Raw genomic sequence first — 27,858 nt, forward strand, 5'->3', positions numbered from 1 at the left:
TAACAGCCAAGTGAAATTTTTAAGTTGGAAAATGATACTATGAGAAAAGGTGTGCTTAGTGACCAAGAAAGGAAAAGGGATGGAGTAAGAAGTATTTCAGTTAATTATAAGCCAAAAGGCACCTTTGTTTCTTCTCTTTATGTCTCACAATTTCTAACCACACCAAGCATACTGTGTGTAGTTCTGAATTACTCTTCAGCATGGATCATGTAGGAATGTCTGAGGTGTCATGGAAACTGGATGGAGAAAAGCTGGCTTATGAAGCCATATCAGACAGCACAGGCAATTTCTTTTCAAGTATCTGCCGCCGCCTTTTTTTTTTTTTCTTCCCCACCAAGAGAATGATCACTTTGCTTATCCAAATAGAACTTACTTTGTTTTATTTGAAAGAGTCCATGCTCTTCTGGCATTTTGAACAATGGCTGTACTAAGCATTACATTATTAATTATTTGCTTTGATTATTCACATCATCTGAAGAAACAGCACTCAAGAGATTCTTTTGTTACTTGGCTACACACCTCTCAGAACAGTAGTTTGCCTGCTGAAGTTAGTATTTCTTTGATTTTGATAGTTAACTATCAGTTTTGAGAAAGATTGTGAAAGGAAGAAGAAGCTGTGTGTTTACTGCAGAGGAATATAGGAATATTTTTGTTTTCGTACAGTAACTCTTCTAAAACATAATACTTTTCAGCACTGTTTCCTGAAAGGAAGTGTGCTCTCCTCTGGGATATCAGCCTGGAAGAGGTTAATTTTATCTTGGAAGAATGTAGCTTATGTAAGATGTAGCAAGAATGTATCGTTAAAACTGGGGTTTTCAGGACTTGTGCTAAAAATCATTGGGAAGGGATATGCACAGTACATGTAAAGAGAATTCATTCTTCATCTGTGCCAGTTTTTTACCCCATGATTTAAAAAGCTGCCTCTGGTCAAGTAGATATTAAGAGTCAGAAAAAAAGCAAACTATAGATGGTTTCCTTAAATTGGCATGGCAGGGTAAGGGTACCAGAAGCGGGAGTGAAGGACAGCAATGGCAGCCTTACACTGACGTGCCAGTGTCACTGTATGAAGTTTGGTGATGGGATTCCTAGAGTGCCAGAAATCAGAACAGTGCCTGCCCCTCACTTAGCTGTGACTGATCTGAGAAAGCTAGACATTTGGGGCCAGGGTGAGGAAACTTGTTTGATTAAATGATATTTGGTCTAGACAGAAATATGTAGAATTTATACTTTAGATTATCCTACCCCAGTGTTACTGCCTGTAACTTTAGATTAATTAATATTACACTATTTTCTCTTACGTGAGCATTTTTAACTCTGAAGAGAAGTAGAACTTCTGTAATGGCACAATTCCATGGGAAGTTTGCAGCTATGCCTCGTCCCAAATTCAGTTTAGAGGAGTTTGCATAGGCAAGGTTAAGAGATCTTACCAAAGAAGCAACCACAAATCATCTATTTCCAAGCCTGAAAGCCAGTGCTAAGGCATTCAGAGCTGCTGCTGCTGTAGCTCATGAATTGCAAGCCATGGCATACTAACCATGCTGTTTGTAAGAGCTGGAGTAGAGCATGCATGGTCCACTGAATACACAGGATTTTCTAAAGCCTGGGCTTCAAATATTTTTTGTCACTAGAAGACTATAAAAGTTTCAGCAAAACCCCCTGTTTACGGAACTGGTATGGAAGTTAGTGCATTTCTGGTGTGTTTGAAGAAACCAGACCTCTTGCATTTTATGCAAGGTACAGGATTCCAACTTTTAGAATAGCAAGGCATTGAGTGGTGCAAGTTGTCCCTTTTCTGTTTCATGAAATTGAACAGTGCTCTTCCCATAAGTTTGATTCTTATGTGATTCATCCAACTGTGATGCAGGATACTGAACAGCTGATTAAGTTTGATATCCAATGAAATAATGTAGTTGTATTAGGTGGAAATTATTTGAAGTTCAAATCAGGGGCTTAGTCTGGTTTATGATATATGGCTGGTTTTGGGTTATTGTGGGTCTTTGGGTTTTTGTTTGGGGTTTTTATTTGTTTCTAAATTCTGTCCAAGATATGTATTTCAATGCATATAAACTTTATAAAAGTACTCAAGTATGAATGCATATAGAGTAGAATAAACCAGGATTTATAAAATTCTTACTTACTAATGATGGTGATTACTCAGAGTCTAAATTTCCTTAACCAGTTCACTTTTGCTGTAGCTTTTGTGAAATGGGAAAGCATAAGAATGTTTCTAGTAGATGTGGGATCTGACAGTTGACCCATATTTACAGATGGTCAGAAGGTTCTTGATTTGTTTTCTTGAATTGGATTCACAAAGAGCCTTTTATTCAAAAGAGAGAGCCCTTGCTTACCTCGACTCCCATGGGAGACCCTGGGTGGAAGACACTGCTAAGCATTTCTATTCTCCCACTCTTGTTTCAAGGAGAGGTGAATTTGGATTCTCCTGAAGAAATCCTGGCTATTACAGGAGGGGTATCAGGAAGTATTGTCTCATTTGAACCTCTTTCTTCTGTGGAGCGACAAGGGAGGCCTAGGTTTTGGCTCCTGTGAATCTCTTGGGTGATCTATAATCCCTTTTGTGGTGGCAGAAATGCCCTTCCTCAGTAGTATGTTTGGGCAGAAATTCAGCAATGTGGCTTTGACAAAGACTTCCTTCTATTTAGTAACTCTGTGAGAAGAGAGGATGGGATGGAATATAATTTAGCTACCTAAAAATGTCAAGTTATATTTAGGAAATTCAAAATTCCTATGGAGGATTGAAGCTTCCCTGCATCCCCCCACCAACCTTGAAGAAGTGATTAACTGAGGGTGCCTCTCAGCACGGAGACTGCTTGCTGCTATTGTCTCCTGCAGAAACAACTCTTTGCTGCTTTCTGGTTTAACTGTATCATGTCCTTAAACATGTTTTCCTCTAACCACCTTTCAGGGTTTGAGGACTGTTCCATAGTGTATATAACAACACACAGAAAAATGTGACAGTAGTACTCTTTTACTGACCAATTTTTGTTCTTTCCATCTGTCAAACGTTTGGGTTTTCTTTTTTCTCCTAGTGCTACTGCAGCAAAAATGCCTGCCTTTTGTTTATGTCTTCCTACATGAGCATTGTGACATCATCAGTGGTATCGCCAGGGGAGAAAAATATGCATAGCTGTAGCTAAACCAGCTGCTCGTTAGCAATCTTTCTAGTCTGCTTTCATTTCTTCTCATTAATGTACACACAAGAGTGTTTCCTGCCTAAGAGACATGGAAGGTTCTCAGCCACAGAACATCTGCTCAGTCCTTGTCTTTGGATAGATGAAAATGGTAGCACTTCAGAATACACTCACTCTTGATAATGGCATTTTTAAAAAACTGAAATGAATGTGGGAGCGTAGAAGATACTCATTACTGGATTTAGTTGTAGGTAATTCTGAATCCTTTGCTAACCATCTTGTATAATTCAGTGTAATCATAGAGACTGCATATCAACTGTTACAAAACCATAATAATACAAACCGAGCGAGATGCCAAGAACAATAAGGAAATGAGTTTTGTCATTGATTTGCATGAGGACATGGTAAGGCGAATGAATCTGTTAGTCATGCTTGTCACTTCTTCCATGCAAATCAGCAGCAAAACTTCCACTGACTTTGATAGGACCAGAATAATGCCAACCATGAGCTACAAGCTGTCATTTATTCTACTGAGAGAGATCTTAAATAGAATAAGGAGGTATTTCATTTGTGGAGTGTTAATGAGAAAACAGTTTCTTTTGCTATCTCATGTTATCAAAATGCTCTGAATTATTCTAGAGATAATTGACTATTTTGTAGAATAGCTGCATCGTTGCAATGTTAATATTATGGATAATTGTGTGTTCGGTATGAGTTTTCAGGGTGGAGGAGAGATGTTCATTTATCATCACTAGCTGTTTGTAGAAAGCTAGATTTAAATTAGAATATTCAGGGAATTCACTCTGCAGTAGGAATCAAGCTGTCTCCAAATATTCTAGCATGGAACCCTGATACTGATAAAGGATCAGTGAAAAAAAAAAAAATTTATCTTTTTCTGTGTAACATTTCTGTAAGGGCTTTTGCAATTTGAATCTAGATATTCACTTACTCTAATATGAAATACTCAGGTAAATATTGTTTTTAAGCATTATAAAATATTATTTAAATTCATAATTTTTGTTTAAAATAAGCAAGAAAACCCAAGCCAACCAACCAAATGCGTGCACACACGCACACAAAAACAAACCTCAGAGTATCACCAACTATTACCAAGAAGAGATTAGACTTCACTGCATTACATAATTTGTCATTTGGATTTGAGAGTAATCCCTGCCCAAATGGCCAGTTCTTATTCACCTGAGTAGCCTCAGTGAAGCCAGCAAAACTCATTTTAAGACCAAAGATTACATGATAATGCCCTTGACTGATGAGACAAATTTAAATTAAGGGGCTGGTTTTTAGGTATAATTTTTCATTTGGAAGCTTGTCCTCCACATAAAGGATAAACACTGGCAGATTAAGTGTTGGCAAAATATTACCTCTCCAGAATATTAATTTCAGTGTGTACTGTGTGCAGAGCGATGCAGACAATGTCTGGCTTGTGCCACTCCCCACAAGAAAAAATTACTTGTAACAAATCTCTTGAATTTCTTCTTGGACCAGCGTTACAGTGGGAATGATAATAACAATTAAAAAAAAAAAAAGTTCAGGGGATTTCCATAACAACTGCTGTCTTAATGAACTAAAGAAGCCTCAGAATTTGTTATTCCTTCCTCATAGTAGACCTCAGCTGATAAAAATATCCGTAGCCGGTGAAATCAGTGGCATGCCTGGCTTTCTCAGACAAAACTCCCATGTGATCACACAGGCAGCCTCAGTGAGCCCGAAGCTGCTCAGCAAGCAGTAGGTAATGAGTCTTTGTGCAGAGTGAAGCTCTTGTGGCTGAACAATAAAGCATATGGTACCAGCAATAAAACACAGTGCTGGGAAATTTAAGAAGATTCTGCTGGAAGTGGGAAGACAGTGAATATGTCAAACGTTATAAAATGACGATCAATCTGGTTTGGGTCCTAATTAATAAAAACAGTGCATGGATTGGAAAAACAACAATTTGAACAGGTCAGTTTTTTTATAGATTCTTCACACACTTCAGTGTTTTAAATATAAATGGGGTTTTTGCTGTTTCTTTATTGTTAATAAAGCCAGGGTTTTTTCATTTTATAAGGTGGGATTGGAAGGATGCACATCAGTCTGATACCAAGCTAACTAAATTGTATAAGTTCTGTGATCAAATTCATTGTAAAAATGTTTTTACCATTATTCCTATGCAATTCAGACTTCAATTGTGCATGAAAAATGGGATAGCAAGTAAAATTAAATTTATGCTAGATGGATCATTTACCAATATCATAAAATATTTAGTAACAACAATCTATTACTCTGCTATGTATTCGAGACTAATTCTTTCTCAGTAGGAGATCTGTAGTGTTTGTGTTTGGTTAAACATAATGTAACATTAGAGCATATCTTAACAGTGCGCTTACATGGGGTTTTTTCCTTCACATTCTTCTTGGAAATTTTTGGAAGTGGTGTTTTGTGTTATTTTTGATGCAATTGTATACACATGGGAGCGATACATTATAACCCTCTGCATGCATTTCACTCTAATGTTAATGCAAAATATGTTATTTTTTTGCGAGTAATGATTTCTCATAGTAGTTCTTAGTTAATTATACGTAATTATTTGATTTTTTGGAAACTGCTCCCAAAGATTTCTGTGGCCTGTGTTTTTCTTAAAGAGGATAGATGTGCAAATTCTCCGTGATTTCACATCATATAGAAATTAACAGTGTAAAATTTTTATTCCTTAAATCTCTTTACAGTATTGGGTTTGGGGTTTTTTTTCTTTCTTTTCTGAGTGCTGAAGATCGTAAATTAGATATGCTGATTTTTGGGGAGTATTTCAGCAGAAAGGAGATGGAGTCCTTGAAAAACGATTGGGGAAATAAAGAAACAAAACTCGAAATGTAGAGAACAGCATCTCTTTTCATGTGCAGTTATGATTCCGAGGGAGAAATGTGCTTTATAAACAGCCCGTTTATCTGTGGCCGTGCGGGAGGCGCAGGGCCCGGCACTGCGGGCGCTGCGCAGCCGGGGCTGGAGCGCTGCGTTCGCGGTCCGCCCGCACAGGTTCGCTTTGTGCGGGCACGGCGGAGCCCGCGCTGCCTGCCCCCTGTAATTAAAGAAAGGGAGAAGGGGAAAGGAAGCCCGGGCTGCGGCTGCAGAGCCGGGGGCGGGGAGAGCGGGTCTCCCAGGAAACCGCCGCCGCTCGCCCCGTTCGGGGCGGGGGGCGCGGGCGCTGCCGCCCGGCTCCGGCGGGCCCGGGGCGAGGGGCGGGGGGCCGTGCCCAGCATGCCCCGCGGTGGGGCGGGGCCGGGCCATGCAAATGCGGGGGCGGGGCGGTGGCGCGCGGAGGGCGCGGGCAGGTACGGCGGGGCGCGGGCCGGGCGGCGGTGCCGCGGCCGCTGGGGACCCTGGGCGGGAGCGTGGCCGGACACGGACACGGACACGGACACGGACACGGACACGGGAGGGGCCCGGCCCGGCTGCCTCCGCTGCGGGCGGGGCCGGAGCCGGGGCCGCGCGGCCCGCGCGCTTTCGCAGTCGGAAATGTGCTTTGGCTTTAAGGGCATCATTTTCCAGTTGCAAATATTGCTGATACCTAAGCGAAGTGCTTTGCAGTCCCTGCTTTAAAACGGTTCTCCTGTAAAAGGTAATTTTATATTGCAATCCTCATCCAGCTTGGCATCTATGCTTGTTCATATTTTAGACAATAGATTAGAAAGGATATGTAAAAGTACTTTTTCACCGTACTTATGTGCAGCTATTAATTTATTTTACAGAAAACCCTGGTGATATCGCAGTAACACCTGCAGTATGTGCTGTAAGATTGGATGAGATAACACTGAACATGTCACACTATGCTAATTTAAATGGCGAAAATACGGCAATATAGAGTCATACAATTATCATATAATTACTATATTCGTCTAAAATGAGTACAGTGGATTTTAAATTTAAATTTATGAGGTGGTTAGGTACTCACAGTAAGTGCATACAGAGATAAGAGTGTGCAGTAAAATAACAATAGGAGCGTCTCTACAGAACAGCATTCCCACTCTTACAATGGAATCACAACTTTGAAATACACTTGTCTTGTCTATTTATATAGGAAGGAAACAAAAAAAACAAAAATTTTTTCCTGTGGATCAGGTTCTTCATATTCTAAACACTCCCAGTGTCAATTTTTTAAAGAAAGCTTAAAGAAAAAATTCCTGAAGCAAAAAGGTGTTCTGTGTTGCTACCAAGTTATGGTAATTTTAAGACACACTTTTCTTTACCCCATCTAAAGTTTATTGGAAGTGTCATTATGTAAACATTTTAGGCTGAGTCTCTTTAAGAATCATAAATAAATAGAACCAAATCTTTATGTACATATCCAGCATTTTGGAGACAGAGATGTGATTTTGATCTCTCATGTGACTGGAGTGTTGTGTTAATTTCACTGTCATAATTTACTTCTGAATCTGAGGAGCCCAAATCTAATGTGTAGTGTTTTGGTTTGAGGATGCAGTGTTTACTGTATATCTTAGTTTTTTGGTCTCCATTGTTTACCAGAAAGAGGAATTTGCATTAATTGTGAAATGTCTTGCTTTAGACAGAAGCAGTAGTTGACTAAATTGAAGACATGTAAGTCATGGTTTAGAGTACACAGTGGCAAATGTTTGGAAACTTAATCCCAAAGTTTAAATGTTTTCCCTGAGATAGCAACAGATGATTGTCTCTTCTAAAACTTTTGCTTGCTCTTAAAATCTACTGCTAGTAACTGAAGCTTGAAGTTAGAGATGTTTTCCCTTTGAACAAGCAGGTGGAAAGTCAGGCTGATGCAAGGCAGCTATAATATAATGCAGCATTGGTAAAGATGTTTTAAAGATAAATTTGCAGTCTGTCAGTATCTTTTTGCTCTTGCTCTTAGCCAGACGTGATGCTGAGAAAAACTGGATTATAGATGTGCCCTTTCCTCAATAAAATTTCCCCAACACCATCACATCTTTAAAATGCTGATACTACTAAAGTCCTACCAGTGAGTTTTGATCACTGTTGCTTCATTGCTCTTTTTAGGCTTTTTTGACACTGGAAAAGGGATTGAGTGTAGATAAAGGACAGATATGACTCATCTAAAAATGTACAGAAGGTGAAAATATTTACTAGGTGAAAACAGCTCTGAGATAAATAGCATGTCTTTAATTCCTCCATCTCTCTGCAGATATGGATGCAGTATTCTAATGAAAATTGTGATAAATGGGAGATGTGAGTAATTGATACCAAAAAAATAAAAAACCAAACTGGAAAATTGTGGCCTTTTTCTTCCCTTACATTTGCATGTAATTCTTTCCTACAGCTCCCCTATCTCTACACCCACCCTACAAAAAGAGGTTTGTATTTTTAGCACCTCTCCTTCAGTTTTCCATTACTTCATATAATTTTTCCACAAAGAAATAGGGAAAATGGGAAAAGGAGTAAAAGCTTATATTGCCATAACAATTTGATGGAAAATTCACTTAATATATGTAAGTGGACAACCTAAATATTGTGAAGTTAAGGATAAAAGGAAGAGGAGTTGCTTGAGTTTTTTAAGCAAGGATACTTCTTAAAAACTAGCATCCAAAAATGCATTGGACAATTTGCATTCAGGCTTTCAGATTAAAAGATACATGGCTTTTGTTTAGTACTTAATAAATCATTTCATGGAATATATAACTTGAAGTCTTGATTGATTTTGGGGCTGGTTTGTATCCTGCTCTTTCATAAGTAGTAGCGATTTGCATATTTACTCCATTGTCTAATGTGAAGTAGGAAATGTGGGCTGCAGAGTGTGGAGCCTGGCCCTGATCAGTCGTTCTGAGGGATAGGAGCAGGAACTACAACATCATTTACCGATGGCAGCCTCACCTTCTCGCGTGGTTGTTGGATTTTGATGAGGAAATGCAAGCAATGATACCATTATGTTGTGGGAGGCTGCCGAGTAAATAAGCCTCTGTGGTATTTGTAGCTCTCATTAGCATGCTGCCCCTTCATTACATTTATTTATTTAGTTCAGGCAAATCATTTCTGTGCATGCCTAGAAGGAAGTGATGTTTTTGGTCCGCGCTGCCTGGGGCGGTGAGGGCTGCGCGCTGAGCCCGGGCTGCGGCGGGCTGCGGTGCCGGCGCTGCCGCTGCGGGGCGGCGGGGAACGGAGCGGCCCCAGGCCCTGCTGGGCATCCCAGCTCGGGAACAAGGCTGCCATTGCACACAATCTCCCCGGGCCGCCCGTGAGTGGGGTCGGGGCTGTGCGGTGCCTGCGGGTGTCCCACCTGAGGAGCGCCTGGCTGCTCCTCCTGGGATGATGAAATAGGCTGACATGGTGCTGGAGGAGGAGGAGGTCGGGTGTTTTGAATAGGGATATGATGAACTTCTCAGTGATTTAAAATTTGTTCTTTGTCACTATTGAACAGAGTCTGCTTTAAATGTGTCATGAATGTGTTAACAAGGAAGCTGGATTGCAGATGTTTTCAGCTGCACTTCCTAAGCGATAGCCATCTCTAGTAAATGCCATTTGTGTGGGGGCGATAGGGTAAACAAAAAATGTTGAAAGCCACAGAATGTATTTGGTAATTGTTTTTAGTGTGGACATCAAATGGTAGCAGTGCTTACTTCCAACGTGAACTGAGACAGCTGAGCAGGTTATTCTCAAGCAAACATTTTTGACTTTAAAATATTTTATTTTAGCGGCGGACAGGGAAATCCCACGACTCAGGGGGGAATTGACTCCCAGAGTTGCCATTGCTTTGCTGTCTCGTTATACCAGAGTCTTTATGGAAGAATTCACTTTCAGAGTGAAAGTGAGCCAGAGGTTTTAGCTTTCAATTAAGTTGCTCAGTTGTTTACTATTATGCTTCTCACCCACTCTTACTTCTAAACAAACATCTTTCAGTAATGAAATGGAAAAGTGGAAATTGCACAGTATTAACCTTTTTGGCTCCTTTGGAAAAGGCAAAGTGATCAGAGATTTAATAAAGCAAAATATGTCAAATAATAAAAAGAACCCAGCTCAGGTTGAAAGTGTAAGCCACATACCTTCACAGCAGTGCTTTCAGGAGAGTGTGGGGCAGATAATTAATTTTGTCCCAGCAGACTCCCCTGGCTGAAGTGGTGCTGAATGGTCATAAGGTGCTTACAAGTCAGGCAGTGAGATGGCAGTGGGCTCGCTGCTCAGCTGCTATTCATCATTGTCTCAGTGACAAGAGTGCCTTGGGAGTTGCATGGGAACATGCTTATTATTAGACCTGCAGCTCTTCTGTCAGCTTTCTAGTGAAGTTTTCAGCTTAGAATTATAAAGTGAACTGAAAAGAATTCTTAGACATGTTTATTAGTATACAAGTCACTGCAGGCATAAATCCAATTTTCTTTAGCATGAAAAAGAAGTGAAGAGAGTCAGCATTCAATTTTAACACAACTGGGAGTGTAATTTCAGGTCAGTCTTACTGTGGCCTGTCATGTTGTGTTAGCACCACAGGCCCTTCCTTTGGGTGCCTTTGTGTTGATTATACACAGGTACACCTGTACAGGTGAGCAAGGACCTATGGGGAATTTTTGCTGGCCACAAATATGAAATTACTATTGGAAATTTTGCCTGTAATTGAATATATGCTTTTAAAATAATTTTTGAGGTTTTCAGTTATTGAAAATACAGAGAAGACTACTGGCTTACAGAGAAACATTTTACTTTATTGATTACACGTATTTTGTCTGTCTTCATAAAAAAAAAATAAAATAAATCTCATACTATTGACCATGGTCATTAAATCTGGGACTTTGAAATCTTAGTGTGGCTGATCTTTTTGACTTGTTTCTTAAGGAAATTAGGTTTATGCAGTCATGCTTTCTCTGTGCCTGTCATATTGTTCAATATGTCTATCATATTTTCCTAATTAGTATTTTGACCTGTTAGCTCATATCAGCTGAGCTTGAAGCAGAAGCAGTTAATCTTCTTCAAGTATTGTGCAAATGGGTAGTGAGATGGGAAAGAGAGATTGTTAGTTCACACCAGTAAAAAACAATTTGCACTGTGGCTAAGACCCTGATTATCAAAGTAACCACACAGAGGAAAGCTTAAACACCATGACCCTGGGGAAGAGCATCAGTGAAGCAGCCCTCATACTGAGCCTTGGGTAATCCATCCAGAAGAGACAAATCCATAAACAATAAAGATCCATTTGTTTCCCAGATTTTTTTTTTTTTTTGTAAACGTGAAATTAAATTCTTCTCATTTTTAGCTGATAGCTGAGTAGCTTATTTTTACCTTGTGTCCTTCCTAGAAGATAAGGTGAACTGTCAATTCCTTACATACATGTCAGTGGCAGAAGAAGACTTCATGGTTGTGTTACATGGATTCACTGTTTCCTGCATTCAGTAATTTCTTGGGTATGTTATGGGGTCCTTTTTTTTGGCGAATTTCCCTCATCAGTGTTTCACTGTGAAATAAAATTATTTCTAAAAATCTCCAGTTTTTTAAAAAATAAATGTATTGTTTTTCAGAGTTGAATAGATACACCATGAATGGTGCAAAGTCAAAAAGCAAATCCTAGAAACAAATAGCAATTTTACATCTTCTATTTTTGTGTGATTTTTTTTTTTTTGTGGACTTGAATATATACTTAGGACTGTCTTGGGTGTGCATGAAAAATGCAGATTGTAGCATTATATTTTGGTTGTGCATTGTCCTTGATCTAGATAGAAAGCTTGAATTATTATAGCCATAAAGCTATTTTTGAAGATAGCAATTTCAAAACATAACAGCCTTCCAGTAGATATTAATAATTTATATTTTCCAGTACGAATAGTTTTATTGACTTTATTCTCTAGGGAGAAAGATGCACTTAAACATATTTTTACTAATTTTGGCTTTACTTGAAGCCAGGCCTTGAATGAAGTCATGATTTTACTGTCATGTCATGGAGCTACATTCATTTCATTGGTGGCAATTGAATGTTGGCTCCGGGTGACCAAATTTTTTTTTTTTTTCAGGGGCCTCTTTTATTCTTCCTCAGATATTTCTGCTGATGAAAAGAATGTGTTTTCTGGTATTTTCCAAGCTGTTTAGTTTCTGCCATTTTCTTTCAGCTTTATAGTAAAAAATAGCAACAGAATTTTGAGCTACCAGAGAAGGCAGTCTGTAACTTTACATGACGACTAATAGCTGTGCCAAATATTTATTTGGTGTCTTTAAAATATGCACAGCACAGATTTTGTTAGAGAATTGGGTTAATTATGTTCTTTTTAATGTCAGCACTTATTAAAAAGATAAAAACAAGCTGTTATTGGAGATTTTTATGCTTTCGGTGTTTAAAACAAAAAGAGAGAAGAAAAAAAAAGGAAAAAAAAATTAAAAGCCGAGCAGTCAAAAATCTTTTGATTGGTTCCTTATAAGTCATTTGATGTAAAGAACCAAGATCATACAATAAATTTTAAATGTCTTGTTGCTGAAGTCCAAAGAATGTAATCTGAGTGTTGAAGTATTGGGGCTCCACATTCTTTTTCTTGTGTTCCCTCACTGAAACTGGAAACTCCTGGAGCACCCAGATCTGTCAGTGCTTGCATAGGAACAGTAGAAGGTGTTCCTGTAGCTGTGCCTTTTTTTGAGTGGATGTGACAAGGCAAAGGCATGAGGTTGTTCAAAATCATTTGCCAAGCTGGAATTTGAGAACTGAGGAGAGTTGAAACAGTGTCCATTAGGGAACGTGCGGAGCATGTCTATTGTGTAACGCTGCAGCAGTGCTGAAACGCAAATGGCTGCTGGCTGAGCACAGGCAGGTCTTCAGTATCACAGGATTTGGTGCATAAGCTGAGACCCTTTTTCATGCCACCTCTGTGGTGAATTCTTAGTACCAAGATTTGTTTCGGCATAGTAAACATGTATGTTAAATGTATATACGTAATTAAATTTTACCAGTGTATGACAAAGGAACACCTATGTTAGAAGAGCAACAAAATTTGCAGTTAAGTAAAGAATAATTACTAAATAGCATAATTTTTCTATTGTATGACCCTCTACTGTGTATTTATTTTGCTATCCAAAGCAGTGTGTATTTACACTTCCGAGATGCCTGTTGAATCTAAAGATGTATTTCACAGGGGTGCTGCAAATGGTCTTTGTTAGGGCAGTGTTCTGCTGCACAGATTAGTTCTGCTCAAAAGCTGTGTGTATTAGTGCAGCTGATCTGCTTTTGCTGATTGTGCTGCTTGTTCAAAGTGAGCTGAGCTAATGCAAAACCTTAGCTGTATGTTCAGATATGTAGCACAGATGAACATCACTGAATGCTAACACTCAGCTTTGAGGACACCTGTATTTTTGTGTACCTTCTCCTTTGTAACTGGCCTCCAGTGATCATGACAGAGTGCTATTCGCTATTTCATTTCTATTTCTTTCAAATAGTGAAGGAAATTTGAAACTCAGTATTTTTGTCAGTCCCACTTCTGTAGGAAAGGAATCTTTTCATAAACTCTTGCTTCAATCCTTTCTCATGAATTTTTTCTTCAGTTTTGCCTCTTTCATTGTGGTGTTACTCGGTCTGTATTACCATTTTCAAAAACCAACTAATTTAGACAATTTTTCATGTTTTTAGGCGCAGCTTTGGCATTTCTCAGAACGTCTCTACTAAGAATTTCAAGTCTTTTCAGTAATGTTCTTTGGAGTGAGAATGCTTTTCAACAACTGCAGTTGCAAAATTTTTAACTATCATTGGTTATTAATGCAGATAAAACAGTTTATATCTTTCTCCTTTTTAAATATTTTTTGCTAAGTTTAGACATGTGGAACATATATATATAACTTGTAATGAAGATGAGAGAAAATAGGTAAAAAGCGAGAGAGTGAGTGTAAGCTTTTCATGGTTCCCTCTCCAGAAGAACCCATTTAGAGGTCAGAATAGCCAGCATAATTGATTCCTGCCAGAGGCAGTATGAATTTATATCTTTACCCTTGACTTGACTTTTAGCCTATATTTGTTTAGCCATTTAAATTGTTGTAACCATTTCTTCCGACCATGCCCTTGGCAGTCTCGTTGTTGACACTTTCACTACACTTCCTCTGCTTTTGAAGTCATAATGCCTGGAAATATTTTTGAAAGAAAGCATGTAGGCTACAGCTATGTACTGTGTAACTCTAATCCCAAGAGTTAAAGCTTTCTCAATCAAAGCAAGCATTGTGTAATATAAGGTGTGTTTCCTCACAAGGAAGTTCTGACTAGATTTTGAAATTGTAATTTTGATGTTACGTTAGCTGGGATATGCAAACGTAATGCTTTAAAGATGTAATTAAAGCTTTTAGAGAGAAAAGTTGATTTTAAGGTGTCCAGAAGATAAATTAAAGGAATTCAATTGCCTTTTACCGAAGGGGGGAGAAGGGGGGAATTTATGTTCAGAAACAGAATTTGGATAATTAATAAGCCAAACTGTCATTCCCCCAGAGATCCTATTATTTAATTCATCTGCTTTGTGTGTCAAACATTTCTTTTTGAAATGTTTTAGAATTGATTAGAATCCCATGTATTTTAAGACAAGGCAGAATTACAGAGCCAGCAAAGCTGCTCTTTACTGATGCATAGGTGCAAGGTGTAGGGAGGAGTGCATGTTTCCTAGCAGTGTGGAGATGGCTGTAAAATTCTCTGTCCTTCTAATGGCTCCTTCAGCAGAAATGATATTTCTCTTGTACTGAGGTTTGGCTGTGGCCATTGAGGACTGCAGATCTCCTGCTTCTGAGTAAGGTTTCAGGATTAGTCTCTAAGTCACATCCACTTAATGAAGTAAGAAGCAAGGCACTTGCAGGTTAGATGCATGAGAAAGAAATGTTTTAATCCCTGGTGTCCATGTCGTTACCCTTCAGCATGGAACCAAGCTCGTGCTTTTGGAGCTCCCTGTGCTCACAGTCCAGTACCTCCTGAAGGGGTACTTCCCTTTCAAGAGCAGAGCATAGGTCACTCTTGCTCTCTTTCTTGTAAAGATCTGCTGCTGAATGGGTATCTTGTTAATTTACAAAGCAGCACAGCTAAGAAATCCACCCAGGTGCTGGAGAGCAGAGTCTGTTGTTCAGTACCTGCTGCCCTTAAGCTGTAGCTTAGTGGAGAGCATCCTAGTCATTTGTTTAGGTGGAGACCATTTTGCTGTATATAAAATAATGCCAAGATTCATAGTCCAAAGAGAGTGGGCACAGGTAGCAGCCAAGTACTGTATTTACCAGCCTTTGGGTGCACAAACAATTGCTCGTGGGTTTGGGCCTGGCCCAACCTTTCTGTCCTTTTTACTTCTCAACATACTTTGCACTCATAATAGATTTTCCTTTTGTTCTTGGACACCTTACTTGGAAGAGCACGAAATTTCAGGCTCCCAGGGAGACCTCAACAGATTCAGATATCTCTTATCTCTGTAACTTTGGGTATGTGCAGAAGTGCCTTTGTGTTAGGGGAGATTGAAAGTGAGACCCTGGAAAAGCTCACATGCCTTTGAAGGAGACAATTTGGTGACAGATTGGCAGAGCCTTCTAGGAAAGGGGTTTTGGTCTGAGGGACGACCAGTGGCAAGGACATTGGAGTAATTTCAAAGTTTCTGGTTATTCCAGTGAAAGCAGCTGTTGCTCAGTCAGCAGGCAATAACCAGCCATTTGTATGTGTCTGCATGGGGGACACATCTGTAGCTGTGAGGTGTCAAAGTGTACCTGTTGAGATGGCACTTCACTCCCTCTGTTCTTGTTTTCTAGCCTTAGGAAATACTGTTCCCTCCCAGCACAACGCCCCAGATATAAAGGTGTTTCCTAATTCTGTAGGGGATCAGCAGATGCACTCTACCTCCTGTGTAATGCATGCTCTGCTGGAATGGAAATACCACTGTAATACAGCAACAAGATGTCAGTGACTTCTCAGCTGTCTCCACGTTGGGGGGGGTACCTGGGTACTTCTGTTTAGGACAGCATGCTGCTGGACACTGCTGCCTTCCTGCTGCTTACTGTCCAAAATATTGTAGAGATTGAAACTGCAGGGATTTTGAAGGGGGTGTGGCTATAGTTTCAGAAGATTGGTTTTGTTGTGGTTTTTTTCTCCTCACAGAAAACTAATAAGAAACTTGTTGCCTCAGGAGAACAAGTCAGGTGAATTTCTAAGAGGCTGGGCACTGTCATATAGCAATATTTCGAATCTCATGGTTAGGGGAAATTGGCTGTAAGGATGAGGAAGCAGAGCTGTGTATCTGCAGTTGTTTTGGCAGGATTTTGCATCCCATTGCTTGCCATTGAAGCATTAAATAGTGACTACTGCTGGAGACCGGATATTAAACTTGGTACAATCGTATGTGTGTTTTTTAGAGCTTTTGATTCTCAAGAAGTGAATGAACTCCCTTATTATAAAACTTCTGTTCTAATCCTTGCAATTTAATAATATCATTAAAATGTTGTATAATGTATATGCGATTTCTAGGTTTGACTTACAAAGGCAAGTTTAAACCTGCTCGTAAGTCCCTCCTGCTGTGCTTAGGAGCTGGCAGGCAAAGAAAAATGCTTTGTCAGCAAAGCAAAACAAGTAATTGAACTAAACTTCTTTGCATTGGGAAGAAACCACTGTGCTCTTGCCACCTCAACCCAAGAATTTCATTTAGACAGGTTTCAGTGTTTGTGGAATTCTGATTTGGAATTAGTCTCACAGTCTCTGTAAGCTGGTGAGTCCTACCTTTTCTTTGGTGTTTTTTGGGTTTTTTTTTTACTTTTTCTCTTTTTTTTTTTTTTTTTTTTTTGTTCATTCTCATATACCCACCTTTATCTTGCTCTGACTTCATACCATGCTGAAAGGTTGCAATTCTCCTCACATTGTCACTTTGTTTTTTCCAGGAAAGAAACCGGTGTTGGGGCTTGAAGGGAGCTATAGAATACATAGGAGACATTGAAACTACTTAGTATGAAGCCAAGTTTGAGCAAAGATAGCAGAGAACCTGCTGAAGTGCTGTGCCTGCATGGTCAGAGCACAGCAGCTATGTCCCTGAGACTGCCTCTGTACTAATTGAAAAGTGGACAGACATAGGCTAGGGACAGCATTCTCTGGCTTCTGCTGCCAAGTGGCAGGACACAGCTCTTGTCCACAATGGCTGAGCTGTCAGGCCTCTGCCAAAACCCAGGTGCCCTCATCCAGCCTGCCTGCTGGGAATGGTTCTGGCACCTGCTTCATCTTGCATAATCCAGGAGAGCAAGAAGTGGCCAGAGCCAAAATACTGAAATGTGCTAATTGTTAAACGTTTTGGCCAGTACTGGAATCTCTGCTTTAATCTTGTCTTCTTTAGTAGCCACTTAGCCCAGCTTATGCAAGCTTCCTCACAGATACATTAGGGTTTTAAACAGAGCCATCAAAATGTTGGTTGGAAGGGAGTTCTGGAGGGTATCTAGTTTAGCTTCCTGGAAGGAGCAAATGTGGCTGGTCCAGAATTAAGGAATCCTAAAGGTAGTTGTAGAGATTTGAATAGTTCTGTTTCATGAGCAGTGTACATGAATTTTTTATTTTTCTTGCTTTCTGTGGGATTGAGCAGAACCCTTTGTCAAGTCCTAAGTGCTGGGTTGTGTGTCCCTGACAGGTACAGTGTGTCATCAATCCCAGACAAACTTTTTGCCTGGATAAGTGTTAGGAGCATTTGTCTTTGCAGTGCTGCAGGCAGGGTAGTGGCAGCTGTGCCTCCTCAGGGCAGGCTCCAGCTGTTCTTGATCTCTCCTCAGTTAGTTAATTACATGCAATATTTCCACCTCTGCTGTGTCACGCTTTAAGGGGGTACTCCCCAGTTTAGTGCTCCCACAAAAAAGGTGAAGATCGTGGGTTCAGATAAGAACAATTTACTGGAAATGGCAATGAGATAAGGAGAGGAACACTAAGGGCAACAATATGCATGAGAGTGAATACAAGAAAAGAAATGTTATTGCTCACCATAGAAACCCACAATAGACAACTCCAGCTCTCTCTGCCTTGGAACTGGAGCCACAAGGAACTTCTGCTCCCCAGAAAAGACTCCATTTCTCCTGCCCCCAGTAATGATGTGAGGTGGCACAGAATAACCTTGGTGTCCTGGTCATGCTCCCTCTGGGCTACTGCAAAAAATTAACCCTGTCCTGGCTGGAACCAGGACATGCTGCTAAATTTCTGCATGAAAACTTAGCTTTATAATATTCTACTCAACCTCAGGAATATATTAGACATTTCATTTTAATTATTCTGTGATACCAAAATACCAATTTTGGTATCACAGAATAGTTTAGGTTGGAAAATACCTCAAAGATCATTGAGTTCAACCATTAACCTGACCAGTCCACCACTAAACAATGTACCCAACAATGCCACATCTACACATCTTTTAAATACCTGCAGGGATGGTGACTTCCCTGGGCAGCCCATTCCCATGCTTGACCACCCTTGTGTTGAAGACATCTTTCCCAATACCCAATCTAAACCTCCCCAGCATAGTTTGAGGCCATTTCCTCTTGTCCTGTCCCTTGTTACCTGGAAGAAGAGGCCAGCCCCCAGCTGGCTAAAAAGTCCTTACAGGGAGTTTTAGAGAGTGATGAGGTCCTCCCAGAGTCTCCTTTTCTCCAGACTGAACAGTCCCAGCTCTCTCAGGTGCTCCCCGTATGAGTCACATTCTAGACCTTCACAGCTTCATTGCCCTTCTTTGGACTCAGGCCCAACTTACTGTCATCTGCAAACTGACTGAGGGGATGGAGGCTTGATCCCCTTGTTCAGATCACTGATAAGGGTATTTAACAGGACTGGCCTCAGTGGAGCCCTGGAAAACACCACTTGTGACCAGCCACCAACTGGATTTAATTCCACTCTCCAACACGTAAGCAGTCAGTTTCTCCATGAGGATGCTGTGGGAAACGTTGTCAAAGGCTTTAGTAAAGTCCAGGTAGACAACATCCACAGCCTTTGCCTCTACCACTAGGCAGGTCACCTTGTAATAGGAGGAGATCAGCTTAGTCAAGGGTGACCTTTCTTTCATAGGCCTGGTAGCTGGGAGAGAAGAACATTTGGGAGGCAGTTGGTGTCTTTAACTGGTGTGGGTAACTTCAGAAATCCAGGTGTTTATTGAGCACAAATTTATATATGGTCTTCATGCCTTCACTGTCTTTTATCTGTCTGTAATACTGGAATTATCAGATGAAATTCTTAAAGGGTGGTGTGAACACTGGTTACATCACTTTTATTTACATTGGGAACTATAGTGTTCAGGATGATTTCTTCCTAATTTCATCCCTGATTGTGGGCTTTCCTTCCTCCTGTTGCAGCCAAAGGAGGGACCAGGTCCATCATGTTCTTCTTGGTTTGAAATTTCACAACATAACCTAGGAGAAGATAGGTATGCTGCTGATACAGTGGGAAAAATACTCCCTGAAAGCAATCTGTCACAGATCATTCTAGTGAAATAATCACCTCCATACATGTCAAGTTAGAGTAGGACTTAAGATTTTTTTTTCTTCTCTATGGCTTCACTTTCTTAATTAGTCATGTGTAATTTCATATTAAATGATCATTCAAGACTAGAAGTGGCAATTTACTGCTATTTTGAAATAAAAATTACTTTGGAGTTTGTGATTGCATGTTCTGCAGCTGGATGTTTCAGTGCCTCATTGCCTCTGTTCCTGTTACAGGTACATGTGACAGCATTGCAGCAATGAGTGGGATTTTAAAGAGGAAGTTTGAAGAAGTAGATGGCTCCTCACCTTGTTCCTCTGTGAGGGAATCAGATGATGACATTTCCAGCAGTGAAAGTGCTGACAGTGGTGATAGTGTCAATCCGTCCACTTCGAATCATTTTACCCGTAAGTACTAACTCTGTGTACCCAAAGAATTGTTCCTGTTTCTCAAAATAAAATAAATTTTGTGATTAGATAAGCATGATGATTTGTAATTGAGCAGATCATGAAACAGTCTCTCCATGATGTTCAGCTTGTGACTTGCTCAAAAATACTTAGTAAAATGCTCTAAACATTCTTTTACTTCTTGTCTGTTAGTCTGTGTTGTAAAAGTCTGAAGTCCCTATTTGAATTATGTAGCTGTTAATGTTCCAAATAGTTCAAACAAGTACTGCAGGGAAAGTGCTTTAGCTCAGTTTATTTTCCTCAGCTAAATGTATTGCAGCTGTCAGCTCCCTGTAATACAGTATTGGTGAGAGTTCTTCTCTAAAAACAATATAAGCTTCCTTTTATTTGGAACTGATGAATGTTGTGTATGGTAGACATTATTTCAATAGTTTCTATTTTTAAGGTACCAGAGGATATTTCTGTACTTTGCAATGGTTTTATGTACAAATAGAATTTGGTCTTAAGTTAGCCAAGCTACATTTGCAGCATATATTTCTGGGAATGATAAATTTACAGTTTATGTTTGCAGTTTATGATACTTGTTTTAGGTGGTTATATTATTTATTAATAGTGAACTGCATCTTCAAAAAAGCAGGGATTTGCCTCCTTCATTTCTGTTGCATTTAGATCTCCTCTCTGGAGTTATTCCTGAAAACTGTGAGCCAAGGAGTAGGTGAGGCTCCTCATTGCTGCCATACAGAGTGTGTTCTGTGTAACTGGGTGGGTGGATGTGCCTAGAAATCATGTTTGTACATGTGATATAAATGTTCTTATAACTGCATTACCTACCAGATGCTGCTGTTCAGTTTGAGCAGGCATTTGGATGTGTGGGTCTGGATCCTTTTTGCTCTGGTAGGGAATGATCCTGTGCAGAGGAGGGACAGGCATGACTTTTGAAACGGGATCACACGGAACACTCTAGAGGTGCTGTATGATATTTCAGAGGCAGTGCTAGTCAGGGACCTATTTTATTGAAGTGCCACAAAGGAGTAAGTGATCCAGTAAACCTCTTTGGTAGTATTTAGAAATCTAAATTTAGATTAGTATTTGGAAGATTGTCTTGGGGACAATATTATCTGCATGCTGCTACTTTAACATTTGCATCTGCTGAAGAAGTTAGTTGATTATTCATTGTAGACTGAAAACAGGCTTTTTACATCAAACAGTCATTCCCACCCACACAGAAGACCACAATTTTATTGTGAATACATGCACAGGTGATACAATGAAAGGGAACAATTCAGGGGACAAACTTGGAAGTTGTAGTACATGCATGTAGCAATAAGCTTTAATTGTAGTTGACATAATAAAGACTTTAGTTTAAAGGAACTTCCCTTTCTGTAAGAGAAACTACAGCATTTCAGTGTTATGATTAATGATTTATCTAACTGAGATATTTGTTGCCAAAGTAATAAATGTTTATCTGAGTGTGCACTCACACACATACAGAAATTGAACATATTACATTTTTCTAAAAAATACATTTGTGTGTATCCATTGGTGATGTAGAATTAGAAAGAGCAAGTAGTTTGTTTGTGCATTGACTTTTTTAAAAAGTATTGTCTTTAATACAGATGCACCAGCCTAAATTCCAAGAAATCAAATACAGAATCTCTGTATTACTTAAGAGCTATTGAGGCTCACCTGAAAATTACATGCACATGTAATGTATACTAACACAACTGTTGACAGTGTTTATTGGAAGGTATTTTGTTCATGCCTTAAACTCATTCATCTTCCATAATAAAAGACAAGAGACAAGTTTTTCTAAGTTGAATAGTTGAATATTTGAATCTAAATATAAGATTGAGTATAAGATTGAGTTCTGTGACACTTTTTTTAGTGAGCAGACTGAAAAGAGCCAGTGCAGAAAAAAGGCTGACGAGAATCCTTGCCTCTGTTATATGCCTGAATATCTCCTTGATGGAGGTTATCTTCCTAAGCTACTTCCTGACATGTTATACCATTTTCTGTTCTATTTAGTGGGACACTGTCAGATCCTGTGTACTGTCTTTTTTCTGGTCTGTTTTCATATAGGTGAATACAAAGTTGACTATAAACTCTCTTTTACTGAGAGAGTAAAAAAAAGGAGAGAGGGTTGTGTGACCTGTAGTCAACATCAAGATCTATATATTAGTTTTTAAATTGAGAATTAAAAAAAAATGCTAACGTGGTCCTCTATTTTTTCTTTCTAGTTGACCTGACAAAGGGATAGTTCTAAATTGCTTGTAACTACAATCTCTTCAGCACTTTAGGAAGCAGGCATTTTGTATATAAATCCATCTAGCACAGCTGATGCATTTCTTTATTTACACAACCCTTGAAACGATATGTATTGGGTCAGATAAACAGGAGCCTAGCAAGAATTCTGCTCAATTAGTCTTACAGCCAGTTTAACCTGCCAGCTAAATGAGTCACACAGCTGCTGTGGATCATTCAGGTGGGGCAGAACTACCAGAAGATAACTTTGTTCTCAGCAATTAACCCTGTAGGGTGATGGCAGAAAACACATGACTGAGACGGCCTAAGTGCTATTGCTTGTGTCTATTACACAGGGATAAGTACAGAGGTTCTTGAACAATATATCCATTTAAACAAATAAAGACAGCAACAAGAAGAAATTTATAAATCCCTAACCTAGGCTGCAGGCAACCGAGTCAGTATATAAAAATTTCAGTCCATAAAGAATAGGCAAATTATGCCATTAGCATTTTCTTTATATGGTGTGTGTATTTTTACAGATGTGCACCTTTTTAAGTCTCTTAGCAAATGGTGATGGAGTGCCTTCATTACTGCTGGCAGATATAATCCCTGAAAGGTATTTTACTTACCTTTCTCAGTCTATTGAAGCAATTTCAGTTTGATTCAGCAGGTCAGTAGTCATTGCAGATTTACTTTAATGGGTGCCAAAGTGTATTTCTGACTAGTCCACATGCCTGTCCCATTTCACAGACCTGCCTTCTTACCAGAAAAAAGGATGTTCATCTTCAAGTAGCAGGACAAGTGTTGCTCGTATAGTATTAGTCAGGACTCAGGCATACACAGAATACAGGGCTGGAGCACTCAAAATGCCACTGGAGCTTCTTCCAATTGCCCTGTTCAGTTCTGGCACTCCACTGCTGTGTTTCATCTGCTCCACAGCAAGCTGAAAAACCTAGAATTGCTGTTGAGGATGTCAGTACAACACCCTGACCATTCCTATATTGTGTGCACTGAGGAACACATTGCAGCTCAGCTGTGGGGGAATATGTGCCCTTCCAGGTAACAGTAATGAACCTCGTGAAGGGTCTGGAACATAAATCCTGTGAGGAGCAGCTGAGGGAGTTGTGGGTGTTCAGTGGAGAAGAGGAGGCTCAGAGGAGACCTTATTGCTCTCTACAGTTCCATGAAAGGTTGTGGCAAGGTGGGGGTCTGTTCTCACAAACAAGGGGAAATGACCTCAAAGTGTGCCAGGAGAGGTTTAGGTTGGATATTAGGAAAAGTTGCTTTGCTGAAAGAGAAGTTAAGCATTGGAACAGGCTCCCCAGGGAAGTGGAGAAGTCACTATCCCTGGTGGTATTCAGGAAACAATTAGACATGGCACTTCATGATACAGTTTAAGGGACATGGTGGTATTCAGTCAAAAATTATTTGATGATCTTAGAGGTCTTTTCCAACATTAATAATTTGATGATTCTGTCATTCTCCCTGCTTTGGTGAGGTACCTGCCTCTAAACGCTTGGTGTTTTTTTTCTGATACAGAAGAATACCTAAATTTAACTTACAGAATCATGTGCAATTGGAAGACCTGTGGGGACCTTGTGAAGTCCTGTCTTTTGAACTTTGGTGCTGGTAATAACTCCCCATAGCACATTAATCACAGATGCATCTCTTAGGAAACATAACAAGCTGCTGCTTTCCTCTGCCATTTCAGCTTCAGTGTCTTATAGCTGAAACTTCTCTTCCTTGCCTGCAGAGTCACTTGAGATGGCCAGCAGCAGCTTATCTGATAAGGTGATTATCACCAACAGGAGGTGGTGCCATCACACAGTCTGGATGATGTCCTCCATCAGTTATCTCTCTATTGCCATTAGCATTATCACTGTCATGAGCAAGGTTATCCATTATCACAGGTCCTGCCATTCCACTAATTAGGGTACTGTCTTTAGAGTACTTGTGGATGTACTTTGGTTCATTAGGAATGGGCAGGTCACTGAGCGCTCTGAGAAAACCCTTTGGTCTCTAAGAGCTCTTGCCATCTTTTGATTCTGCTGTTAAAGATAGTGAGGAATTTGAAAACTCAGACACCCCTGTTGCAGTTCCTTCAATGTGCCCTGTAAAGTACTGCTTGAATTTTGTAGAGCTGCTGACTTACTGAGATTGCCTTACCTAGGTGCCCATGCATAATGTGAAAGAAAGTATGAAATCCTTAGGAAAGTGTAGCTTTTTCTGAATTATGTTCATAGAGGGATAAAGTTTTATTTGGTATAAGGTCAATAGCACAGGACACAACCTGAGCTTTGAACTTAAGCTGCATGTTTAATTGCTGGTTAATGATAGAAACTTAACTCTGAGTTAGGAGTGGTGGTGCTGGTTTACTGTGGGAAATCACACGTAACTAATGCAGGCATTCCTTTTTTCATGGCATCTTGCAGTTATGTTGCCAGCAACCAGGCTTGGGATTTCCTTGTTAATGAGAAATATGTTCTTATTGCTATTTTTTGATTCATGTTATGAAATGCTAACAGGTTGAGAGGTTCTTGTATTTGATTTTAAAATAAGTCAGCTCATCTGAGCATTAAAAAGCAAGAAATGCAAATAAATTCAGTGAAATGTAGTGCAATGTCTTCGCTCAAACTCACACAGAATGACAGGACAGAATATACCATGACAGTATTTTTTCATCTGGAATAAGGAATACTCTGGTGAGAATTGTTAAAAATTGAAAAGAGGGGTTATAAAGCAGGCTCCTACTAGTTTTTAGAAGGATTTGTGCAACTAATTATGTTTCTATATTTTGAAATAAGTTGTCTGTTATAAATTAGTGCACTTTGCACACAATGCAACCAGAGAGTTTTTGCATTACATGATGTTTTTGTTGGCTTGGAAAACATGAAACATCATCAGAAGATGTTCATTACAGGCACATAAAATATAGTTGTAAATGCAAAGTGTCAGCTGAAAGGGTAGCTGTGTGTACATGAAGTGGCCATTCGCAGAAGTCACAGGTAGGATGGGGGACAAAGGATTGCCTGCACTGTCATAGGAGAGCTCAGCCAATGCAAGTGTTATTCATGGGTGTTCTTACAGGGATCCCTGGTTGGATTTTCCTCCTCACAAAGCTGGGGCCAAGGGCAGGAATAATCACCTATAGAACAGCAGCTGGCATTTAGAGGAAATGGTGAGGCAGAGAGCACTTAACCATCTCCACTCCTCCCCACAGGCTGATGATATTTGCAGAATGGAGAAATTGGACTAGTATGATGTATGTCACAGAAGAGCACTCTGGAGGTGGAGGGTGCTGAGGAAGTAAACTTAGATCTTTCACTGAAATTTTAGTGGTCAGGTTCCAGCTTCTAATATGCATCCTAACAGTTAAACATTTCTGCAAGATTTCCAACAAAACACTTGACAGTGAGCTAAAATGCTTAAAATACAAATTAATCCCTCTCTATTCATGTCAGACTTGTCTGTGAGCTAGTAATTTTCAAAAACCTTTTCAAATGTGACTTAAATCTGGAATTAGGCAAGCATTCCCATCCAGCTCCTCCTGTGAGGTGAATTTAGCTTTGGGTTTAGCCTAAAGGAAGCTACAAGAAGGACAGAGCAGTGAAGTGCTCTAGGTAGGTGGTGGTGTTCCACAGCATTGTCCTTCTTCCCTCAGATTTCCTCTAATTTACAACTGAGTATGCAGTTCATTTCTAGACTCTGAGATTCAAATTTCTACTAGAAAATACCTCCCTAGTCCTCAAGACTACATGTTGCTTTTGGAGGATGCATTTATGTCATTTTATATTTTCTCTTAATGTAGATTTCCAGCATGTAGGAGAAGTGTTTTATCATTCAGGGTTGGAAACTTGTAAATTAGGTGTATGGAGACTTAGAAAATACCTCTTTGACGATAATGGGATAGAAGGAGAGGTAAGAGGAAGAGATAGAAGCAATTTCTGGATACAACCTTTTCCTAGGTTTTTTTTTCTATGAGGGTTGGGAAGCAATCTGGATTTTATAAGCAGCATTCTGACCTGGATTACCAGGAGGTATTAGGCTTTGCTGTTCTGTGGTGTTAGACTTGATGAAATACTGCATGGAAAGTCATGGAGCAGGTGGAGAATGGTGCTAATCCTTCTTACCATAATGGTTTCTATGACACTGAGTATGTAAAAAGCAGACAAATTGGTAGTAGACTGTAAGAAATGCAGCATTTCCACTGGTCCCAGATAGAGCTTTAATCCAAAAGGCTGCTTCACACATGCTTTTTCCAGCCTTTTGAAATTTTCACGTGCCTAAGATATTTCTACACTGATGACAATGCATTGCTTTGCCCTCATTGATGCAGGAGTGTGAGTAATCTGCTGGGGAGCCATATGGTTCACATTTATTTTAATGTGTCTTTGACATCAGGAGAATAGCTGAGACAGCAGAAGAAAGTGCTTATGTCTTGGAGTTCAGCCAGAACTGAGATCATTTAAGTTTTGTAATCAAAGAACTACTAGTTTTCTGGGTAAAACATGTTAGAAAAACACGATGAGCTTAAAATGTCATTCCTATAAGGATTGCATAAAAATAGGAAGCAGATTTTGCATTTGATGGATGAGCACATCTTCAGTGGGTGATTTTCTCAGGGGGAGGTTTGGATTCTGTTTCAGCCACTAAACATGCAGAAGGAAGGGCTGCATCTTCCACAGGTTTCACACTGCTGTAGCACCAGTGCCCAGCTTGGAAAATGAGGATGTTGAAAGGCAAATGGACAGTGCTGCTGCATAGTGCCTTGGGCATATGAGAGAAGGTCATGAAAGCTTTGCTTCAGTCTGCCATCATATTACTGCTCTTGCTTTCCTATTGCATCAGTTATAATTTATTCATACACAAATGAAACTTGGGTGATTCTTTTAAGCATAGGTTGGATTGCTAGTGGAAGTGATTTTCCCCTTTAGAAAACCGCTTTTCACAGGATTTGGGAGTTGGATGGGCCAATGATGACATCTTTTACCAGGATACAGGAAATAAATGATGACTAAGTATGATAAAACCTGAATTTTTCAAATTTTCAGTAAATGTGTATACTCATGCTTTCTAACAGATCAGAACATACCTATTTTGTGTGTTCTTCTGCTCTGTCTTGAGTTAAACAGTGTCCTTAGCAGTGATTCCAGCAGATTTAACATACTGTGTAAGGCACAGTGCATGCAAAATAACAAATGTCCCAGACTCTTGATAAGGTGGTAGTTCTCTTGTGTTTGGTTTGAAGCAAAGGGCTTGAATCAGTTATAGAGCACTTTGTCCCTGACATTGGAAAATGTTCAACATTTCCATTCAATATTTAATAGTATTTTTGAGCTCACATCAAGGCAGCCCTCTGCTCGGAGATTTTTAGAAGTGTAATAGGCAAGGACACAGTGCTTTGCAGTGCTGACTGTGCTCCTTTCTGTGTCCTTGGTAACTGAGGTGGTCACAGTTTTCATGTCTCCTCGCTGACATTCTAATCTGTGCTTTTGAATAATCAAATACAATCCTGTAAACTCCTGCAGCTCCTGCCAGATCTGTAAACAGAATTCACGTAAATATGAATATATTCTAACTCCTCCTGACTGTAGCATTCAGGAGACGATCGCGGAGTTCTTCATAGGGCCTTAACTCTGCCCTTTAATGAGCTCTACCAAAAGATAGGATGTGTTCCAGAAAA

The 27,858-nt window shown here is 39.8% G+C and overlaps 1 protein-coding gene across 6 annotated transcripts in view; it reads left to right on the top strand.

Moving 5' to 3' along the window:
* CSRNP3 (cysteine and serine rich nuclear protein 3) overlaps nucleotides 1-27,858 on the top strand; it is a 90,810-nt gene that overhangs the window by 50,995 nt on the left and 11,957 nt on the right. For 3 of the 6 annotated variants that reach the window (XM_030241250.2, XM_030241253.2, XM_030241245.2), the window contains exon 3: nucleotides 19,761-19,931. In XM_030241250.2, coding sequence (XP_030097110.1) covers nucleotides 19,761-19,931 — 171 coding nt within the window. Of the gene's footprint in view, nucleotides 1-6,446; nucleotides 6,476-6,600; nucleotides 6,763-16,717; nucleotides 16,796-19,760; nucleotides 19,932-27,858 lie in introns of those variants that run through there. The other 3 variants (XM_018911489.3, XM_018911488.3, XM_030241267.2) reach the window with 3 other exon arrangements.

Source organism: Serinus canaria, chromosome 7 (genome assembly GCF_022539315.1).
Source record: "Serinus canaria isolate serCan28SL12 chromosome 7, serCan2020, whole genome shotgun sequence".
In the NCBI taxonomy this organism is placed as follows: Eukaryota; Metazoa; Chordata; class Aves; order Passeriformes; family Fringillidae; genus Serinus; species Serinus canaria.